This window comes from Somniosus microcephalus, chromosome 10, assembly GCF_052327205.1.
Source record: "Somniosus microcephalus isolate GS21.2 chromosome 10, FLI_Smic_1.0, whole genome shotgun sequence".
Classification (NCBI taxonomy): domain Eukaryota; kingdom Metazoa; phylum Chordata; class Chondrichthyes; order Squaliformes; family Somniosidae; genus Somniosus; species Somniosus microcephalus.
The window spans coordinates 106,836,397-106,853,074 of NC_140996.1; the positions used below are offsets into that span (position 1 = coordinate 106,836,397).

The following is a 16,678-nucleotide window of genomic DNA, read 5'->3' on the forward strand; positions in this document are numbered from 1 at the left end:
TGTGAAGGCCTTAGAGAGGATGCAGAAAGGATTTACAAGAATGGTGCCAGGGATGAGGGGCTTCAGTTACGTGGATAGACTGGAGAAGCTGGGGTTGTTCTCCTTAGAGCCGAGAAAGTTGAGACGAGATTTGATAGAGGTGTTCAAAATCATTAAGGCTCTAGACAGAGTAGATAGAGAGAAACTGTTCCCATTGGCGGAAGGGTCGAGAACCAGAGGACACAGATTTAAGGTGATTGGTAGAAGAACCAAAGGCGACATAAGAAAAAACTTTTTTTACACAGCGAGTGGTTAGGATCTGGAATGCACTGCCTGAGAGGGTGGTGGAGGCAAATTCAATCATGGCTTTCAAAAGGGAATTGGATAAGTACCTGAAGGAAAAAAATTTGCAGGGCTAGAGGGAAAGGGCGGTGGAGTGGGACTAGCTGAAGTGGTCTTGCAGAGAGCCGGCACGGGCTTGACGGGCTGAATGGCCTCCTTCTGAGCTGTAACCATTCTATAATTCTATGTTGTTAAAAGGGATTCATTTCCTTTGAAATTTTTAAATTCCAGACTTTACATTGTTTATTAATTTTTTTTTTTTTTTTTAAAAGATGAGTGGTATATACCTGTTCGTAGATGAGTATATCAATCCATGCAACTGTTAAATTTGTCTATATGATAATTTGGTGGTAGTGTCCCCATTTACTTGGCAAAACCAAACCAGAAAATGACTATGACCTGACTGTACATTGCGCAATCCAGAAGAAAGAATAAAATACACTGAATAAAATTGGTCAAAGTAACCAATGAGCCCATGTCCCATGTGGATCCAAACTTCGCTTTCCAGTAGATTTTTTATACATGACAGCCAACACACCTTACATACTCTATCCAACTAAACTGCCAAACCCACACTCCCATCAAACTTTGACCAGAGGCCTGGCCTCACAACGCACGCACAAATCTCTGACCAACTGCCTGTCCGCGCTTCACCCTCAGTCTACAAGAGTTATTGATGTTGGTGAAGTAAAGGCAAGCTGTTTCAACACAAAGATTTTAAATGGACTTGTAATATTGTGGATCTTGGAGGGAAGTGTTTGTTTTAATCCCCACTGATAGTTCAGCCATTGGGAATTTGAGGACAGTGTTTTTGATAAATAGTGCCCACGTCACTCTTCTGTGGCAAGGGTGGGAAGATTGCTGTAGGAGCTTGGCGGGGCTATGTTCCAAAGCAATGCATCCCCAGACTCACGATGGCCAATGCCATGACACACTCACACATTGAGGATACTTCACCTGGGGTAGTTTTTCATTGGTCATCTGCTCTTCCCATTCCTTTTCTGCCTCTTCGTCTGAACTAAAAAACAGTACAAGATTACTTATGCGAAGAGTATATCAATAGTATAAAGATTCAAATATCCTCAAATGGTAAACCTCATCAACTTAACATTTAAAAAATGAAATATAATGAATGTAAAACTAAAAAAGGGCAGATTTTCCTGCCATCCCCGCCCTGGTGCTGGACAGGAACAGCACACCTTGAAGTGTGTTGCTTCATTTCTGGGATTGTTTCCTGGGCCATTAACATGGCCGTGGAACACTACCAGAGCTAGCCACCTCCTGGCCGGGGCTAATGCCAGCAAAGGGAGCAAGACAGACAAGTGCAGCCACAAGCATCTCAGTCTTGCCACTGCATGCTGGGCCTTTCAGACTGGGGCTTTCTGGCTGTTGGCTGTTGGGATAACTGATGGGGGCGGTCCTTCCCGGAGGACACTTGCAGAACCTCCAGTTGGCAGGAGTGCTGGGCAAGCCACAGTGTGCCATGTTTCATTGAAAGGCCCAGTGCTAGGGAGCCCAGCCAAGAATGACTCAGGAAAGGGAGGCAAGAAGCCAGGAACGCCCACTCCTTACCAAGATGTGGCAAAAAGGTCGCTGCCCTTCATGAAACTACAAGAGTTACAGCACATAAAAAGGCCATTCTGCCCAACAGGTAATAAAAACAGAAAATGCTGGAAACACTCAGATCAGGCAGCATCTGTGGAGAGAGAAACAGAGTTAACGTTTCAGGTTGATGACCTTTCGTCAGAACTGGAATAAGTTAGAGATGTATTAGATTTTAAGCACGTCAGAGTCATACGGCACAGAAGGAGGCCATTCAACCCATTGAGTCTGTGCCGGCTCTCTGTAGAGCAATCCAGTCAGTCCCATTCCCCCGCTCTATCCCCGTAGCCCTACAAGTGCCTATCCAGTCTCCCCCTGAAAACATTGAGTGTCTCCGCTTCCACCACTTCTGTCGACAGTGAATTCCAGGTACTCACCACTCTCTGCTTAAAAATGTTTTTCCTCACGTCCCCTCTGTATCTCTTACCCAAAACTTTAAATCTGTGTCCCCTAGTCCTTGTACCGTCAACTAGTGGGAACAGCCTTTCCCGGTCTACCCTATCCAAACCCGTCATAATCTTGTACATCTCTATCAAATCACCCCTCAACCTCCTTCTCTAATGAAAACAAATCCAGCTTCTCCAACCTGTCCTTGTAAATAAGATCCCCCATCCCCGGAACCATTCTGGTAAATCTCCTCTGCACCCTCTCATGGGCCTTCACATCCTTCCTAAAGAGTGGTGACCAGAACTGGATGCAATACTCCAGTTGTGGCCTAACCAGTACTTTATAAAGGTTCAGCATAACTTCTCTACTTTTGTACTCAATACCTCTATTTATGAAGCCCAAGATCCCATATGCTTTGTTAACCAATCTCAATATGTCCTGCCACCTTCAGGGACTGATGTACATTAACTCCCAGGTCCCTCTGTCCCTGCACTCTTTAAAACTGTGCCATTAAGTGAATATTGCCTCTCCCTGTTCCTTCTGCCAAAATGCATCACCTCACACTTCTCTGTATTAAATTCCATCTGCCACTTGTCTGCCCATTCTGCTAGCCTTTCTATGTCCTGTTGCAGTCGATTGGTATCATCCTCACTGTTCGCCACACCCGCAAGTTTGGTGTCATTGGCAAATTTAGAAATTCTACTCTGTATTCTAATAGCCAGATCATTTATATACATCAAAAAAAGCCGTGGCCCTAACACTGACCCTTGAGGAACACCACTGTCTACCATCCTCCTGACTGAAAAACAGCCATTTACCACAACTCGCTGTTTTCTGTCCGTAAGCTAATTCCTTATCCAAGCTGCCACTGACCCACCTATTCCATGAGCCTCAATTTTGTTATCCAGCCTTCTATGTGGTACTTTGTCAAACGCCTTCCAAAAATCCATGTAGACAACATCCATTGCATTCCCTTCATCAATCCTCCCTGTTACTTCATCAAAAAATTCAATTAGATTAGTCAAACACGATCTGCCTTTTACAAATCCATGTTAGCTCTCCTTAATTAGCTTCAACCTCTCCAAGTGCCCGTCAATTTTTTCCTTGATTATTGTTTCTAAAACTTTACCCACCACTAACGTTAAACTGTAGTTACTAGGATTGTCCTTAGACCCTTTCTTGAACAATGGTGTCACATTTACCACTTTCCAACCTCGGGCACCTCCCCCGCATCTATGGAAGATTGGAAAATTATGGCAAGCCCTTCCGCTATCTTCTCCCCCAATTCGAACCCCAGTGCTTGGTTTGCCTTTTTCTTTGTGACCTTATTAACCTACATCGTTACTTTTAGTGATTGGTGTATTTGTACCCTTAGATCCCTTTGTTCCTCTACCTTATTTAGACTCTTATTATCCAATCAGTATGTGGCCTCCTTATTTTTCCTACCAAAATGCACCACCTCACACTTATCTATATTGAAATTAATTTGCCAATTACATGCCCATTATGCAAGTTTATTAATATCTTCTTGTATTTTATCACAGTCTTCCTCCGCATTAAGTATAACCCCCAATTTGGTGTCGTCTGCAAATGTTGAAATTGTACTTCTGATTCCGGAGTCCAAATCGTTAATGTAAATTGTGAACAACAGTGGCCCCAGTACCTATCCCTGTGGAACACCACTTCCCACCTTTTGCCACTCTGTGTAGCTACCTAACCCCCCCATTCCCCGTTTTATTGCCAGCTTGCTATCCATTCTGATACTTGTCCCCTGGCTCCACAGGCTCGGACCTTAGTCAGGAGTCTACTATGTGGTACTTTATTGCAGGCCTTTTTAAAATCTAAATATATTACATCTACTGCATTAGCTTTGTCTACTCTTTGTTACTTCTTCAAAATAATCTATATACCAGACAAATGGGAATTCCCTGGGGGCAAGTGTAAGGAAAGTTAGGCCTAAAACCTTTAATTTAATGTTATGTAGGCATGACAATGATTTTGCACTGTGCAATGGGTCTTCTTGTTTTGGAGAAAACCAAAGTACTCTTACAAGCAGTACAACCTGCCAATGGAAGTGTGGCAACATTATTTAATGCACCTTATTTGTGCCAGCACTCGAGTATACAAGTATAATAGAACTTGATTATTCATCCCAATATATTGCATACACAGAAATCCACTAAAATATTTCATATGGACTTCAACATTAGTGTGATTAGAGCTAAAAAAAAAATCAAACCTGTTTTCCTCTTTCTTTACCAAAGCAGGCAGAATAAAAATGTCATCAGTTTCTCCTCTTCTCACCCGAGAAAGGCTAGGAATGACCTCATCACTGTTGACGAGAAAAATAGAAAAATATTTTTCCAGAAACTTTAATCTCCAACAAGAATATTTCTTTGGTTGCTAATGTAAGCGGAGAAGTCGATACACATATAATCCTGTTCACATTCACGCCACCTTTTCCACTCACATTAATGAATGGAGTAAAATACATTTATAACATTGAATATTTAGGATCAACAAGTTTCAAATATTAGAATTTAAACATCAGCTCAAAATGTTACTTTCCATTCCCATTTTCCCTCTCCATATGCCCTGCTTTTAAATTTGCCAGTGTGATCCAGTTAACTACTTCAGGTATGTATTGATTCGATAGCATCAGTCTCTTCCCAAAATTACAATAAGGTAAATCAATATATTGAAAATTACCACTTTCAAAACAAGTGCAGCTTGGTAGTTCTACCGCTGCTGACTATATCTCATATACAGGTTAGTGCCAATCTATTACCACCAATGTGGGCACCAACTGCAAAATAATTTTAACCTGCGAACGCTATTCCTGCCAAGCAAAAGAACTGCAAAACTCAGACGCAGAAGTTCTGCTCACAGGAAAATCCAACCATATGTGGCTGTGGCAACAATGGGATGTTAGCAAACAACATTCAGAGGATCATTTTCTCTTTTGCATTAGCATGGTCAGATGAAACAGGATCTGTGCCATGCACAGCAACCCCAAGCAATTTGCCTGTCCTCAAATGAACTGAACACGTATTGATGACTTGCTACTTAAGTGACAATGGTCTTCCATTAATTGACTTTCAATTATTTACTTGGGTAAGATTTAAAACTAAAATTTGATTAGAGAGGAATTCGATCAACAATTTCAAATATTACAATTAATAAATACCAGATTTACACATCAGTGGCAGAGTACTTTGAAGCACTAATACATGACACATGGAGTGGAAGGGGTGCAGATATAATCCTCTGATTTTATCAGATTCTCAACTGCATTGTTGGGAGGGGGAAGACAGTACAGATGTTTGGTCAGTGTTTTGCACCTCCCCACAGAAGGTAGAGAAAATTGGCTGAGGTTGTACATCTTCCAGCAGTGTATTGCAAAGGCCTTAGAGCAGGTTACCCATTCACTCGAGGAGAGAAAAAAAAGAAAATTTAATTGAAAGATATTTACCATTTCCAATTTTCCTTTAGACATTTCCCATTCCTGCACCACTTTTAAACCTACCAGTACCTCTGCAGATGACTTACTTCTTCTTTGTAACAAATACTCAAAGTCCCAACTATCTAATAAAAACAGTAGGTGAGTCACAACATTTCATTTCAAAATGCTTCAAAACCCCCATGTCCTATATGAGTTTTCCATTATTATTTACCTGCAATACCCGTTAAGTCTGAAAGAGGGGCAGTGATAGAGATTTTCAATGTTTTGTCTCAACTGATGTTAGCAACACCTTAACATGCTGTTTTTGGCTTTAGCCACTGGGGGTCTCATGCCACAGGAGATCAACTAATTATATATTTAAATCACTGGGTGGGCCACAACATTCCATTTTAAAATGAATTGAAAAGTTCTGAATCAGGCAATCTCTATGGTTAAAATCTATTACAGAAGTGTCCACATGTACTGCAGTACCAGTTATACCTGTAGGTGGCACTGTGATTAGCGGCCCAGAAATTCATGTCGGGGGCTTCCCGCGGGTGCAAGCCCCCCGACCTGCACTTACCTAGCGCGCCAGCCGTTGTGCTGTGGGCCCGCGTGGGATTCCGATCCTGGGCCTGCTTCAACTGCCGGCGCGCAGTGCTTGCGTATCCCAGGGGCGCAGTTAGTTCGATGCGTCCCCTGGGATCACATGGGCCATGGAGAGCCAATGGTAGCAGGGAATCTGTATTCATAGATTTGACAGGAAGACCTGTCAAATCTATGAATACAATTCAGCCCCAAAACATCACTAAAACTTCAAATACATTTTTTTTTTAAATCACATTTTTAAAATAACTATAAATTACATAAAATAACTATTTTAAACAATAATTTAAAATTTTTGAAAAAATTAATTACAGTTTCTAACGGGGCTAAAAATAAACTTACCTTTCTTTAAAGTATTTAAAAATAATAAACCCGTGGAAAAAATGTTTTAATTTTACTTAATTCACCACTTACCTTGTTAAAAGCAGGCCTGGCGACTGCTTTTTATAAGCGTAGCTGCTGGAGACAGACCCTCCCGGAAAAACCTGGAAAAAAACCGGAAGTTCCAGGCGTCCGCGCTGCCTCTCCGGCGCACGCGTTCAACTATGAACCCCTTCCTTTAAGGGAACAGAAGTTCCGGTTTCCCACGTATGCGCAGTGCATGCACGAAACCGGCACTTTCGTTGGGCCAACGCGTGAGTACCCAGCGTGTACTCACCCGTGGGGACCCGAAGTTCTGGCCCCTTAAGTACAAATCAAGAGCTAATCTAAACCGGTTGCAGAGTTTTCATGCAGTGTGTGGCTCTCCCGCAATGTTTAAGGCTCAAAACCCATGTACAAATATGACAAAGTGTAATGGTATTTAGAATAGTATTTATTGGCCTAGAAATTGGGTATAGCCCCGCTTGAGGCGCTTGAACTGGCGGTGCGCAAAGTTTATAGCCAGACGAAACTTATCGCTGCCTGGCGAGATATTGGGTTGCATCGCCCCCAAAGGGGATTGAGGCGCTAATTCAGCCATTGCACGGTGCTCCTAAGGCGCAAAAGTTCAGGCGCTACTCAATATCGACGCGGACGGGCGCAGCGCAGGTGATCTCAATTACGGGAAACCACGAGACTTCCAGGCGCCGGCCGGCTCTTAAAGGGGTGGGTCAGTCAGCCTGAGCTTCCACACCCAACGCCCTGTAGGCCTCAGATTCGGCACTCGCCCTTCTCTGGCGTTAGAAATTTGTTGAGCATGGAGAAGGTTAGACAGAGAGCAGAGCGCTTCAGCACTGAGGCTCTGGACCAGTTGGTGGCTGCAGTTGAGCGCCGTCGAGATGTCCTGTACCCGGACAATGGCAAGAGGCCGAATCAGAAGGCTTACCGACGATCTTGGAGGGAGGTTGCTGTGAGGGTCAACTCCAGCAGCATGGCGACCAGGGCCCCTGTTCAGTGCAGGAAGAAATTCAATGACCTCACACGGATCGTATGGGTGAGTGATGGTTTAGCAAACTTCTGATTCCCTCCATCTGCAGCTGACTTCGGGCACCCTGTTGCCATGATGCCCCAATGGCCATCTGTCAGCAAGCACCCATGGCCCTTTCTGGGCACACGCATGGACAGATGTCTCAAGGCCTCATGTAAGGGCTCTTTCACCATGGGGGGCATGCGATGATGTCTCAAGGCCTCATGTAACACAACTTCCCCTTCTTTCCTCTCCAGGCCAAGCTGGCGGCCAGGCGAAGGGACCACTTTCAAACCGGTGGCGGGCCTCCACAAGTGGTCCCTCTCACGGATCTGGAGGAGAGAGTGCACCAGATTCTTGGAGGACGTCTGTCTGGTCCTGTGACCACTGCATCTGCCGACCCCATTTCCGACAGCGAGGGTAAGACTCTCACCTTTTTCACCTGTTGCCTTCCACTTGGTCCCCCCGCCAGCATGCTTCCTCAGTGTGCAGCCATGTCAGAGCCTTGCCGCAATCTGGCATGCCTTTCCGCAAACCTGTCCTTTTGCTAAAGCCACTCTTCCACCTCCCTGCTTTCAGATGAATCAGCACCAACTCGGGCTCAACGCACTGAAGCTGCCAGTGCCAGCGGAGGCGAGGAGCAGGAGGAATCCGGACCAGCCGTTGCAGAATCCGGGGAGCGGACACATCGACAGACTGGGGATAGTAGTCCCCTGGAGGGGAGGGGGGGGGTGCTCTGAGGATGAACCAGTTGCCAGAACAAGCGGCATGCAGCAACGCAAGGGGGATAGGCAAGTTCGGCCACCGTCTCCCCGGAGGGCAAGGCAGGTAGTTATGACTGCTGGTCAGGGTGCAGAGGAGGTGCGTCGCCTGGGTGAAATGAGCAAACAGGCCCGGGCTCAGACACATGGCTGCAGTGGAGAAGATGCCTGAGTCAATAGATTCATTGGCTAAGAGTATGTTGGACTTCGGGGCAACAATGGAGAGGACTCTCCAGGGCTTTGGGGCAACAATGGACAGGTCTATCCAGGGCTTTGGGGCAACAATGGACAGGACTATCCAGGGCTTCGGCCCAACAATGGAGAGGACTGTCCAGGGCTTTGGAGCCGCTATGGAAAGGTCTGTCCAGGGCTTGTTCGAGGCAGTGGAGCGGTCGGCACCTGCCTTGTCCGAAGCAATGGGAAGAACTGTCCAGGGCTTCTCCGAAGCACTGGCACCTGGCACACAGGTCCTCACTGTTGCCACGCAGTCACTTGCTGGGCTCCTCCACATCCAGATTGAGGCCACCCTCTCTGCATCAGTTAGGATCACCCTGGGCCCTTCCAGTCCCATACAAGGCCAGGAATCAGTGGAGCAAGCGATTGTGGCGGATGAGCTGAGCCAGTCCCCTCAGATAGCCAGTGTGTCGTCCGACCATGGTGCAGGTGTCCTCTCTCGGCAGGAGACCATTGCACATGCCAGCGCTGGTACGTCTGCAGTGCAGCTGCCACCACCTGCAGGGCACACTGCTTCCAGCCATGGTCACATCAAGCATCCTGCGTCCGCACCCTCCAAGCCCAGAGGTCGGCCAGGCCGTCCCTCAGGGGCTTCTGCGCTTCCACACAGTCAGCAGGCATCCCCCAGCCTTGAGCCCGCCACTGGGGTCCAATTACGTAGGAGCAGCAGGGAGGGAAGGGGCCGGGCGCAAAAGAGAAGTCGTTCTCCCTCAAGGGGCCAGTTGTAGAGGGAGGTGCTGAGACGTTTCTTTGTCCAAATTCAAGGACACCCTCACCTGTTGTTATATTTGCAGAAGGTTTGTTGAGTTTTGCGGCTTTGCCGAAGAGTTCACAGTTATTTTGTTACTTATGGTTTCTGTTGACATTACGTTGTTTTGCTGTAATGAAAGACTTTTGTGACAATAAACAGAAGTTTCAATGTGGCATGGTGCACGTGACTACTTTCAGTGATGCTGGCATTCAGAGGCCGTCAAACATCCAAAGTGCGCAGGAGTTAAGACTCTCATCATTCCGCCACAGGGATCTCGAAACTAGTCCTGATGAGCCTCTGACGTATGGCCCTTCCACTTTCAGGAGCCCTTCCATCTTCCTCCTCCTCCGCCTGCTCTTCCTCCTCCTCCTCCGCCTGCTCTGCTGGTCGTTGAGGGACAGGTGGAATTGGCTGGGTGCGTCGATTCGCCAAGTTGTGGAGCATGCAGCAGACGACGACGATGTGTCCCACTTGCTGCGGCGAGTACTGCAGGGATCCCCCCGAATGTTCCAGACATCAGAAACGCTTTTTGAGAACACCAATAGTGTGCTGTTTACTGTGCCTGGTCGCCTGATGGCCGCTGCTGATCAGCTCTTCTGCTGGGGTGTTGGCCACACAGAGTGTTGTCATCAGCCATGGGCAGAGAGGATAGCCCTTGTCCCCAGTAAGCCAGCCTCGTGTTCGAGCCAGCCCCTCAAAAAGGTTACAAACTGAGGTCAACCGCAGGATAAAGGCATCGTGGCTGCACCCTGGGAAATGCGCGGTGACCGCCATGATGATTTGGCGGTGGCCACAGACCAGCTGCACGTTGAGGGAGTGGGACCCCTTGCGGTTGCGGAAGTCCTAAGGATGCTGGCATGGCGCCCTCAAAGCCACGTGTGTGCTGTCAGTCGCCCCCTGCACCATGGGGAAGTCCGCAATAGAAGCGATACCCTGCGCGCGCTCCGCCTGCTTGTGCAGGGTCAGAGGGAAGGTCATGAATTGACGCCTTCGCCTATAAAGGGCATCTGTAACTTGCCGGATGCAACAGTGGACTGCAACCTGAGCAATAGTCGCAATGTCCCCAATGGCTGACTGAAAGGATCCGTTGGCATAAAAATTGAGGCCATCAGTCAGTTTAGCGAACACGGACAGAGAGGTCCTGCACCGTTCACGTGGCTGCAGATCCTGAGCAAGCAGGTGGCACAGATCAGTAAAAATGTCCCTCCAGAATCGGAGCCTTCGCAAACACTGCTCCTCCAACATGTCAAGGCTTGACACCTGCTGCCTAAAGACCCTCACAGCATCCCGGCGGATTGGCCGACCTCCATTGCCCCTCCTCCTTCTGGCCAATCCCGGCCCTCTCTCCCGCCGTCTCTCTGCCCCTTCACAGTGTTGGGCCATGAGGCCGTCGCCCTCCAAAGCAGCTCCCATTCCGATGCCAGTTGGTCAAAAGGCTTTTAGGTGTAGTGCTGCAAGTGCTTCGGACAGGTTTGAAGGTCCCAAGTACTCTAAAGCTAAATTCCCAAAACTCTGCTCCACAGTAGCTCGCCAACTCTCTCCAGTAACGATCGCAATGAGCAGGCCAAGTGGCTGAAGCTTCTGCACTAGAGCTGTCCCCTTTAAATAGCGCCCCCCTACTCCGAGAAGGGCCTGCTAGCGCTCCCTCGAACTGTCACTAATAGTGCTAGGCGTTAAGGCTCCGGGCGCCACCCAATATGCGCTCAGGCGCTCCTAAAAGGCGTTGCACACTGAAATGATGTCATGATCTGCTTGCGCTCGCGGGCGCGCGCAAACACTTAGCGCAGGCGTTAAATGTATAGTCAATATCCGAGTTGTCGCTATCTTCATAGCGACCGCCCCAACATAGGGTATCGCCCCAATTCTAGGTCTCTTTAGGCACTCAGCGCCGGCGCTACCAGCCGAATTTCTAGGCCATTATGTATTATGCAATCATGAAATTATTTTTACTAAATTAGTATTTTAATAATGGCCCATATGTTCTGATGTCTACTGGTATGTATGAGGTGTGTACATACCCATAGGGACTTCGCAAGTGCTGGTTTCAGGCATGTGTAGCGCATGCGCTGAAAACCAGCATTTACGATCTGTCAAGAATCCTCTTGACAGATCGCACGCCTGCCCTGGAGAAGGGCCTCTGCGGGTGGAGAGTTCCGCTTTCTGCAAGACCTCCGCCCGCTGAAACCTTTAAAAATCTTACGCCTGGCAAAAGCAGGCATAAGGCAGAAGGCCTGCTTTTACCAGCATAAGAGTTTTAAAAAGTTTAAAAAAAAATTTCCTTCTCATTTATAATTTAAAAAATATTTTTTAAAAAGGTAAGTTTATTTTTAGCCCCGCAAAAAACTTTAATTTTTTGTTAAAAAAATTAAATACTTGTCTAAAATATTTATTTTAATGTAATTTTAACTCATTTTAAAAATATGGGCCTAGAAATTCAGTTGGTTGCGCCAGCAGTTAGCGCCTTAAGAGAAGTGAATTTCGGGCGCTATGCGTGTAGCGCCCGGGCGCAGCGCAGTTTGCGCCTCGCCCCAAATTAAGTTGACCCTTAGCACCGGCGCAAAGTTTAGCGCCCGCCCGGCTGCGCGCGCAGAAAATGACGTCACATCCTCGTGCAACGCCCTTTGCGCGCCCCGATTCCAAACTTCAGTCGGACCGCCCCATTGTGCGGCTGGCGGCCAGAGCATTTGTAAAATGGAACGCAACAGCGCCGACGCGGGCCCCGGGGAGCGCAAATTAAAGGGCACGTACCCTGCAGTATAAAGGGCAGCCATTTTGCAGCAAACACTCTTGTGCAATGGATTTCTGGACACACAAGGAGGAGAGCTAACTGGTTTCGTGCAGCAATAGCTCAGGTATTTTTGGACTCAGGCCAAAGCGCTGCAAGTGCCCTGTTGGAAATTTGACTGTTTGCCAGCATTTGATGGGGGTTGCATGGGGTGCCAACGCGGAGTTTCAGCGCCATGTGCGTAGGGCTCGCAGACGCGGGGTCAGAGGGGCAGCCCTGGCTAGAGGCAGAGGGGGCAACAGGCGTCGGCAACATAGGCCTTACCCAGTCAGGGTATACCGCCAGCAGCGCTCCTACCTCACCATGAGTGGTGCGCGATGTGTAAGAAGGCTGAGATTCCGAAAAGGAGGTGGTTGCAGAGATCTGCCACCTGCTTCGCAGAGATCTGCGTCCAAAGCTCAGGTGCAGGACGTCTCTGTCGGTGGAAGTGAAGGTGACGGTGGCATTGAACTTCTATGCCACCGGCTCCTTCCAATCCGCTGTTGGGGACATAGCTAACATATCCCAGTTCGGCGTGCATCGCTGCATCCGCCAGGTGACCGATGCCCTTTTCAGAAGGAGACGCCATTCATCTCCTTCCCCATGGCCCTGGAGAGCCAGCATCAGCATGCAGTGGGATTTGCAAGACTTGCGGCCTTCCCCTTGGTGCAGGGCGCCATTGACTGTACGCATGTGGCTTTGCGGGCACCTCTGGAGCATGGCGAGCAGTATCGCAACCGGAAGGGCTACCATTCTCTCAATGTGCAGCTGGTGTGTGACCACAAGCAGCGCATCCTGGCTGTCAATGCCTGCTTTCCAGGCAGCTGCCACGATGCCTTTATCCTGCGGCAGAGTACTGTGCATGACATGTTCGAGGCACAGCCTCCCCCAAGAGGATGGCTACTCGGGGACAAAGGCTATCCTTTGTGTACCTGGCTCATGACCCCGCTCCGCGCGCCCAGGACCGCTGCTGAAGAGGCATAAAACGAGAGCCATCAAAGGAGCAGAAACATCATCGAGCAAACTATTGGGGTCCTCAAGCAGCGGTTCCGCTGCCTTGATCGTTCCGGCGGATCTCTGCAGTATTCGCCGCACCGGGTCTCCCAATTTGTCGTAGTTTGCTGCATGCTACACAACCTGGCTCTCCGCAGGTTTCAGGCACTGCCACCTGACGTTGGACCACCACCTCAGGAGGAGGAGCAGGAGGAGAAGGAGGAGTACGTTCCCAGGAGGGAGTGACAAGGTCCAAGGGCCGTCCGTCGCCAGCTTATTGAACGTAACTTCTAAGCCCCCTGTCAGGGAATGCCTTGTGGCCATGAAGCAAGATGAATGCAGCCGCTCCGCAAGCCCTCAGCCGGCGAAGGCAACAAAGACTAACAAGAACAACCATGGACACTGTCTGAATAAAGATAAATTTATATTTGACAAAAATGAAACCCCTTTCCACATGAATCCCAAAAACAATCAACGGCCCCCACAAAAAGTGCAACAAACGACTCACTCCCACAACCTGGGGAGGAGTAACTCCACATTTGAACAAACCAGGCCTCAACCTCGGCCTTAACGCAAAAAACATAGCCATAAAAACAACCATGGGCAAAATAAAGATGTCCACCGCCATATAAAATGAAAGCTGGCCACACCCTCTACTTAGTGGCCCACGAGGGCGAGACCTTGTCCAGCCTTTTGGCACCCCTGCCCGGCCTGCTGCTCCTCCGCAAGTTCTGCCCAGTGGCTGCTGCGAGGCTGGGGGAAGGCGCCGGAGGGTCAGATGTCCTTCCACCAGATGGCCTTGGGGGGCGGCCTACACGGGCTTTGGGCCTCGAGGGGCCGGCTGTTGATTGGCACACATCTGCATGCCCACCATCAGCTCCAGCCGCTTGCCGTTGACGCTCCACTGGGGGAGTGGCGGCGACGGATGGCGCAATGTGGGCAAGCTGGCGTATTGGAGGCGCTGGCTGGTGATGTCGCACGCTGGCACTCGCCCGGGCACGCACTGCATGATCCGCACCAATCAGCCGAAGGGCGGATCGCTGTGCTGCTGCAGCACGGCGGGTGTCCTGACGATGCCTGGCTGAGGCAGCACGTGTGGCAGCAGTGAGTGCCCCTGTTGCCCTGGTCTGCGCCCGCATCACATCCGCCACTGACTTGACGGCATCAGCCAGCGACTCCATCGCCGGAGGCATCCGTTCCACTACCTCCATCATCATCCGGCCACTCTCGGCATTTGATGCCCCAAACTCCCGCACACTGGTCGCCAGCGACTCGATGGCCTCAGGCATCCGTCCCACCACCTGCATGAGCTCTGTGTGGCGGCGGTCCGAATCCTTGGCCATTTTGTCCAGCTGGGGCGCCTCCTCCGAGGTGAAGGTGGCCGGACTGGAGGCGGGACTCTCCCGCTGGGGAGCAGGGGTCCGAGCTAGGCGACCCTTGGCACGTTGCTGGCGCCGAATGTCTGCAGCAACTGCACTCCCCTCCGATCCTTCCCCCCTCTGGCGGGGGGGGGGAAGGCCGCGGCCCACCCGCAGCCCTCCTGGGTGGCTGGACGCCACTGGTCCCAGCAGCTGCACTCCCCTCCGAAAGTTGCTCCAGGCTCTCGTCCAGGGAAGACGTGTCCAACACTTCGCCCTCTGCTGCGGGACCGGAGTCCTCCCCTGATGGTCCGGGTTGCTCTTCCTCCTCCTCCTCCTGTTCGGAGGGGCTGTCACTGGCAGCTTCAGGGAGCTCTTCGTCACCAGCTGAAAGCAGGAAGGCACAAGAGTAGCTTCAGAGCGAGGAGAGGGCGTCAGCGAGGGAGTCATGACTGGTGGCATTCAGCGCATTGGTGGCACAGTGGCAAAGGAGGTAGCTCGGATGCGCAAGTGCGACGAGAGAGGGCCAAAAGGAGAGGTCCTTACCATTGCCGGGCAGCGGAGGGTCGGCTTCTCCGCACGCTCTGGGCACAATCACGCGGCCTCCCATGAGGCCACTCACGCGCTCCTCCAGGGGAGTGAGCTTCTGGAACTTGGCGTGGCCTCCCCCGGTGATGTCACGGCGCTTGCGATTATTCGCAAGTTTAGCCTGCAAGAGAAAGGACAGGCTCTAAGTACGGTGTGTAGCCGTGACGTAGTGTGCACTGCCTCCCATGGTGGAATAGCTTGGCCAGAGTGTAGCCCTGATCTAGTGTGCACTGCCTCTCATGGTGGAATAGCTTGGCCAGTGAGTAAAGTGCAGAATGTGCAATTGACGCTCATGACTGTCCCAAAGCTGCTGGCTGAGGGCTGCCCATTAGGCCTTTCAGGTCCCTTTGCCCATCATGTCAGGTGTACATGCAAGAATGAGGAGGAGAGTGGAAAGGGTACTCACCCTGACAATCCTGGTCAGGTCATTGTATTTCTTCCGGCATTGCACCTTGTCCCTGGGGGCATCGCCGTAGGACGACACCCTGGTGGCGATCTCCCTCCAGGCTTTGGTGTAGACGCGGTGGGTGGGATTCCTGCCAGTGTCTGGGAACAAGATCCTGCGCCTCTTCTCCAATGCTGTCAGCATGATATCCAGATCACGCTCTGAGAAGCGCAGGGCACGCTCACGGGCCTTCTCATGCGTTGCCATGGCTCCTTGGGCTCAGCAGCAGTGTTGAGGCCTAGTTTGAAAGCTGCAGTGTGCAGGGCGTGGCAGCAGACCAAATCGTCCCTTCCCCCTTTAAGAGCTGGCCGGCGCCACGGGGTCTGCTGTCAATCAAAAAATGACCGCACCCGCGCTGCGCCCCGCCTCGGCGCTATCCCTCTGCACCGCCGGCTTAGCGCCTAAAGATAGTCGTGTAACGCCTCTTTTAGCGCTCCAGCAACCTCTTAGGGCGAAGCAACTGAATTTCGGCGAAGGGGGCGCAACTTTGGGGCGGGCGCTAAAGTCGGGCGGGCGCTAACGTTAGCGCCCCAAAACTGGCAAAACTGAATTTCTAGGCCATGATTTTTTAATTTTATTTATTTAATATTTTGATGTCTTTTTGGAGTGATCCCCATTCATACTTTTGACATGTCTAAGCTGTCAAAAGTATGAAGGGAGATTCGTGGAGAGAGAAACAGAGTTAACGTTTCAGGTCTGGGACCCTTCATCAGAACTGGAAAAAGCTGGAAATGTAACAGATATTAAGCAGGTGCAGAGACACGGTGGGTGGGGGCGGTGGCGGGGGCGGTTAGGAGGGGAGGAAGGAATTGAAAGAACATACTGTGAAAATGTTGCAAATGGGAATGGCAAAATCATACAGCATGAAAAATGGGGGCAGGGATTATTATCTGAAATTGTTGAACTCGATATCGAGTCCGACAGGCTGTAAAGTGCCTAATCGAAAGATGAGGTGCTGTTCCTCGAGCTTACGTTGAGCTTCATTGGAACAATGTAATAGGCCGAGGACAGAGAGGTCAGAGTGGGTGTGAAGCGGAGA

The 16,678-nt window shown here is 49.9% G+C and overlaps 1 protein-coding gene across 3 annotated transcripts in view; it reads right to left on the reverse strand.

The window, feature by feature from the left end:
- The window catches only part of ercc5 (excision repair cross-complementation group 5), an 82,562-nt gene that overhangs the window by 40,914 nt on the left and 24,970 nt on the right, over positions 1-16,678 (reverse strand). For all 3 annotated transcript variants that reach the window (XM_085998671.1, XM_085998672.1, XM_085998674.1), the window contains 2 exons: positions 4,550-4,642; positions 1,279-1,339 (listed from right to left, as the gene is read on the reverse strand). In XM_085998671.1, coding sequence (XP_085854797.1) covers positions 1,279-1,339; positions 4,550-4,642 — 154 coding nt within the window. The remainder of the gene's footprint in view (positions 1-1,278; positions 1,340-4,549; positions 4,643-16,678) is intronic.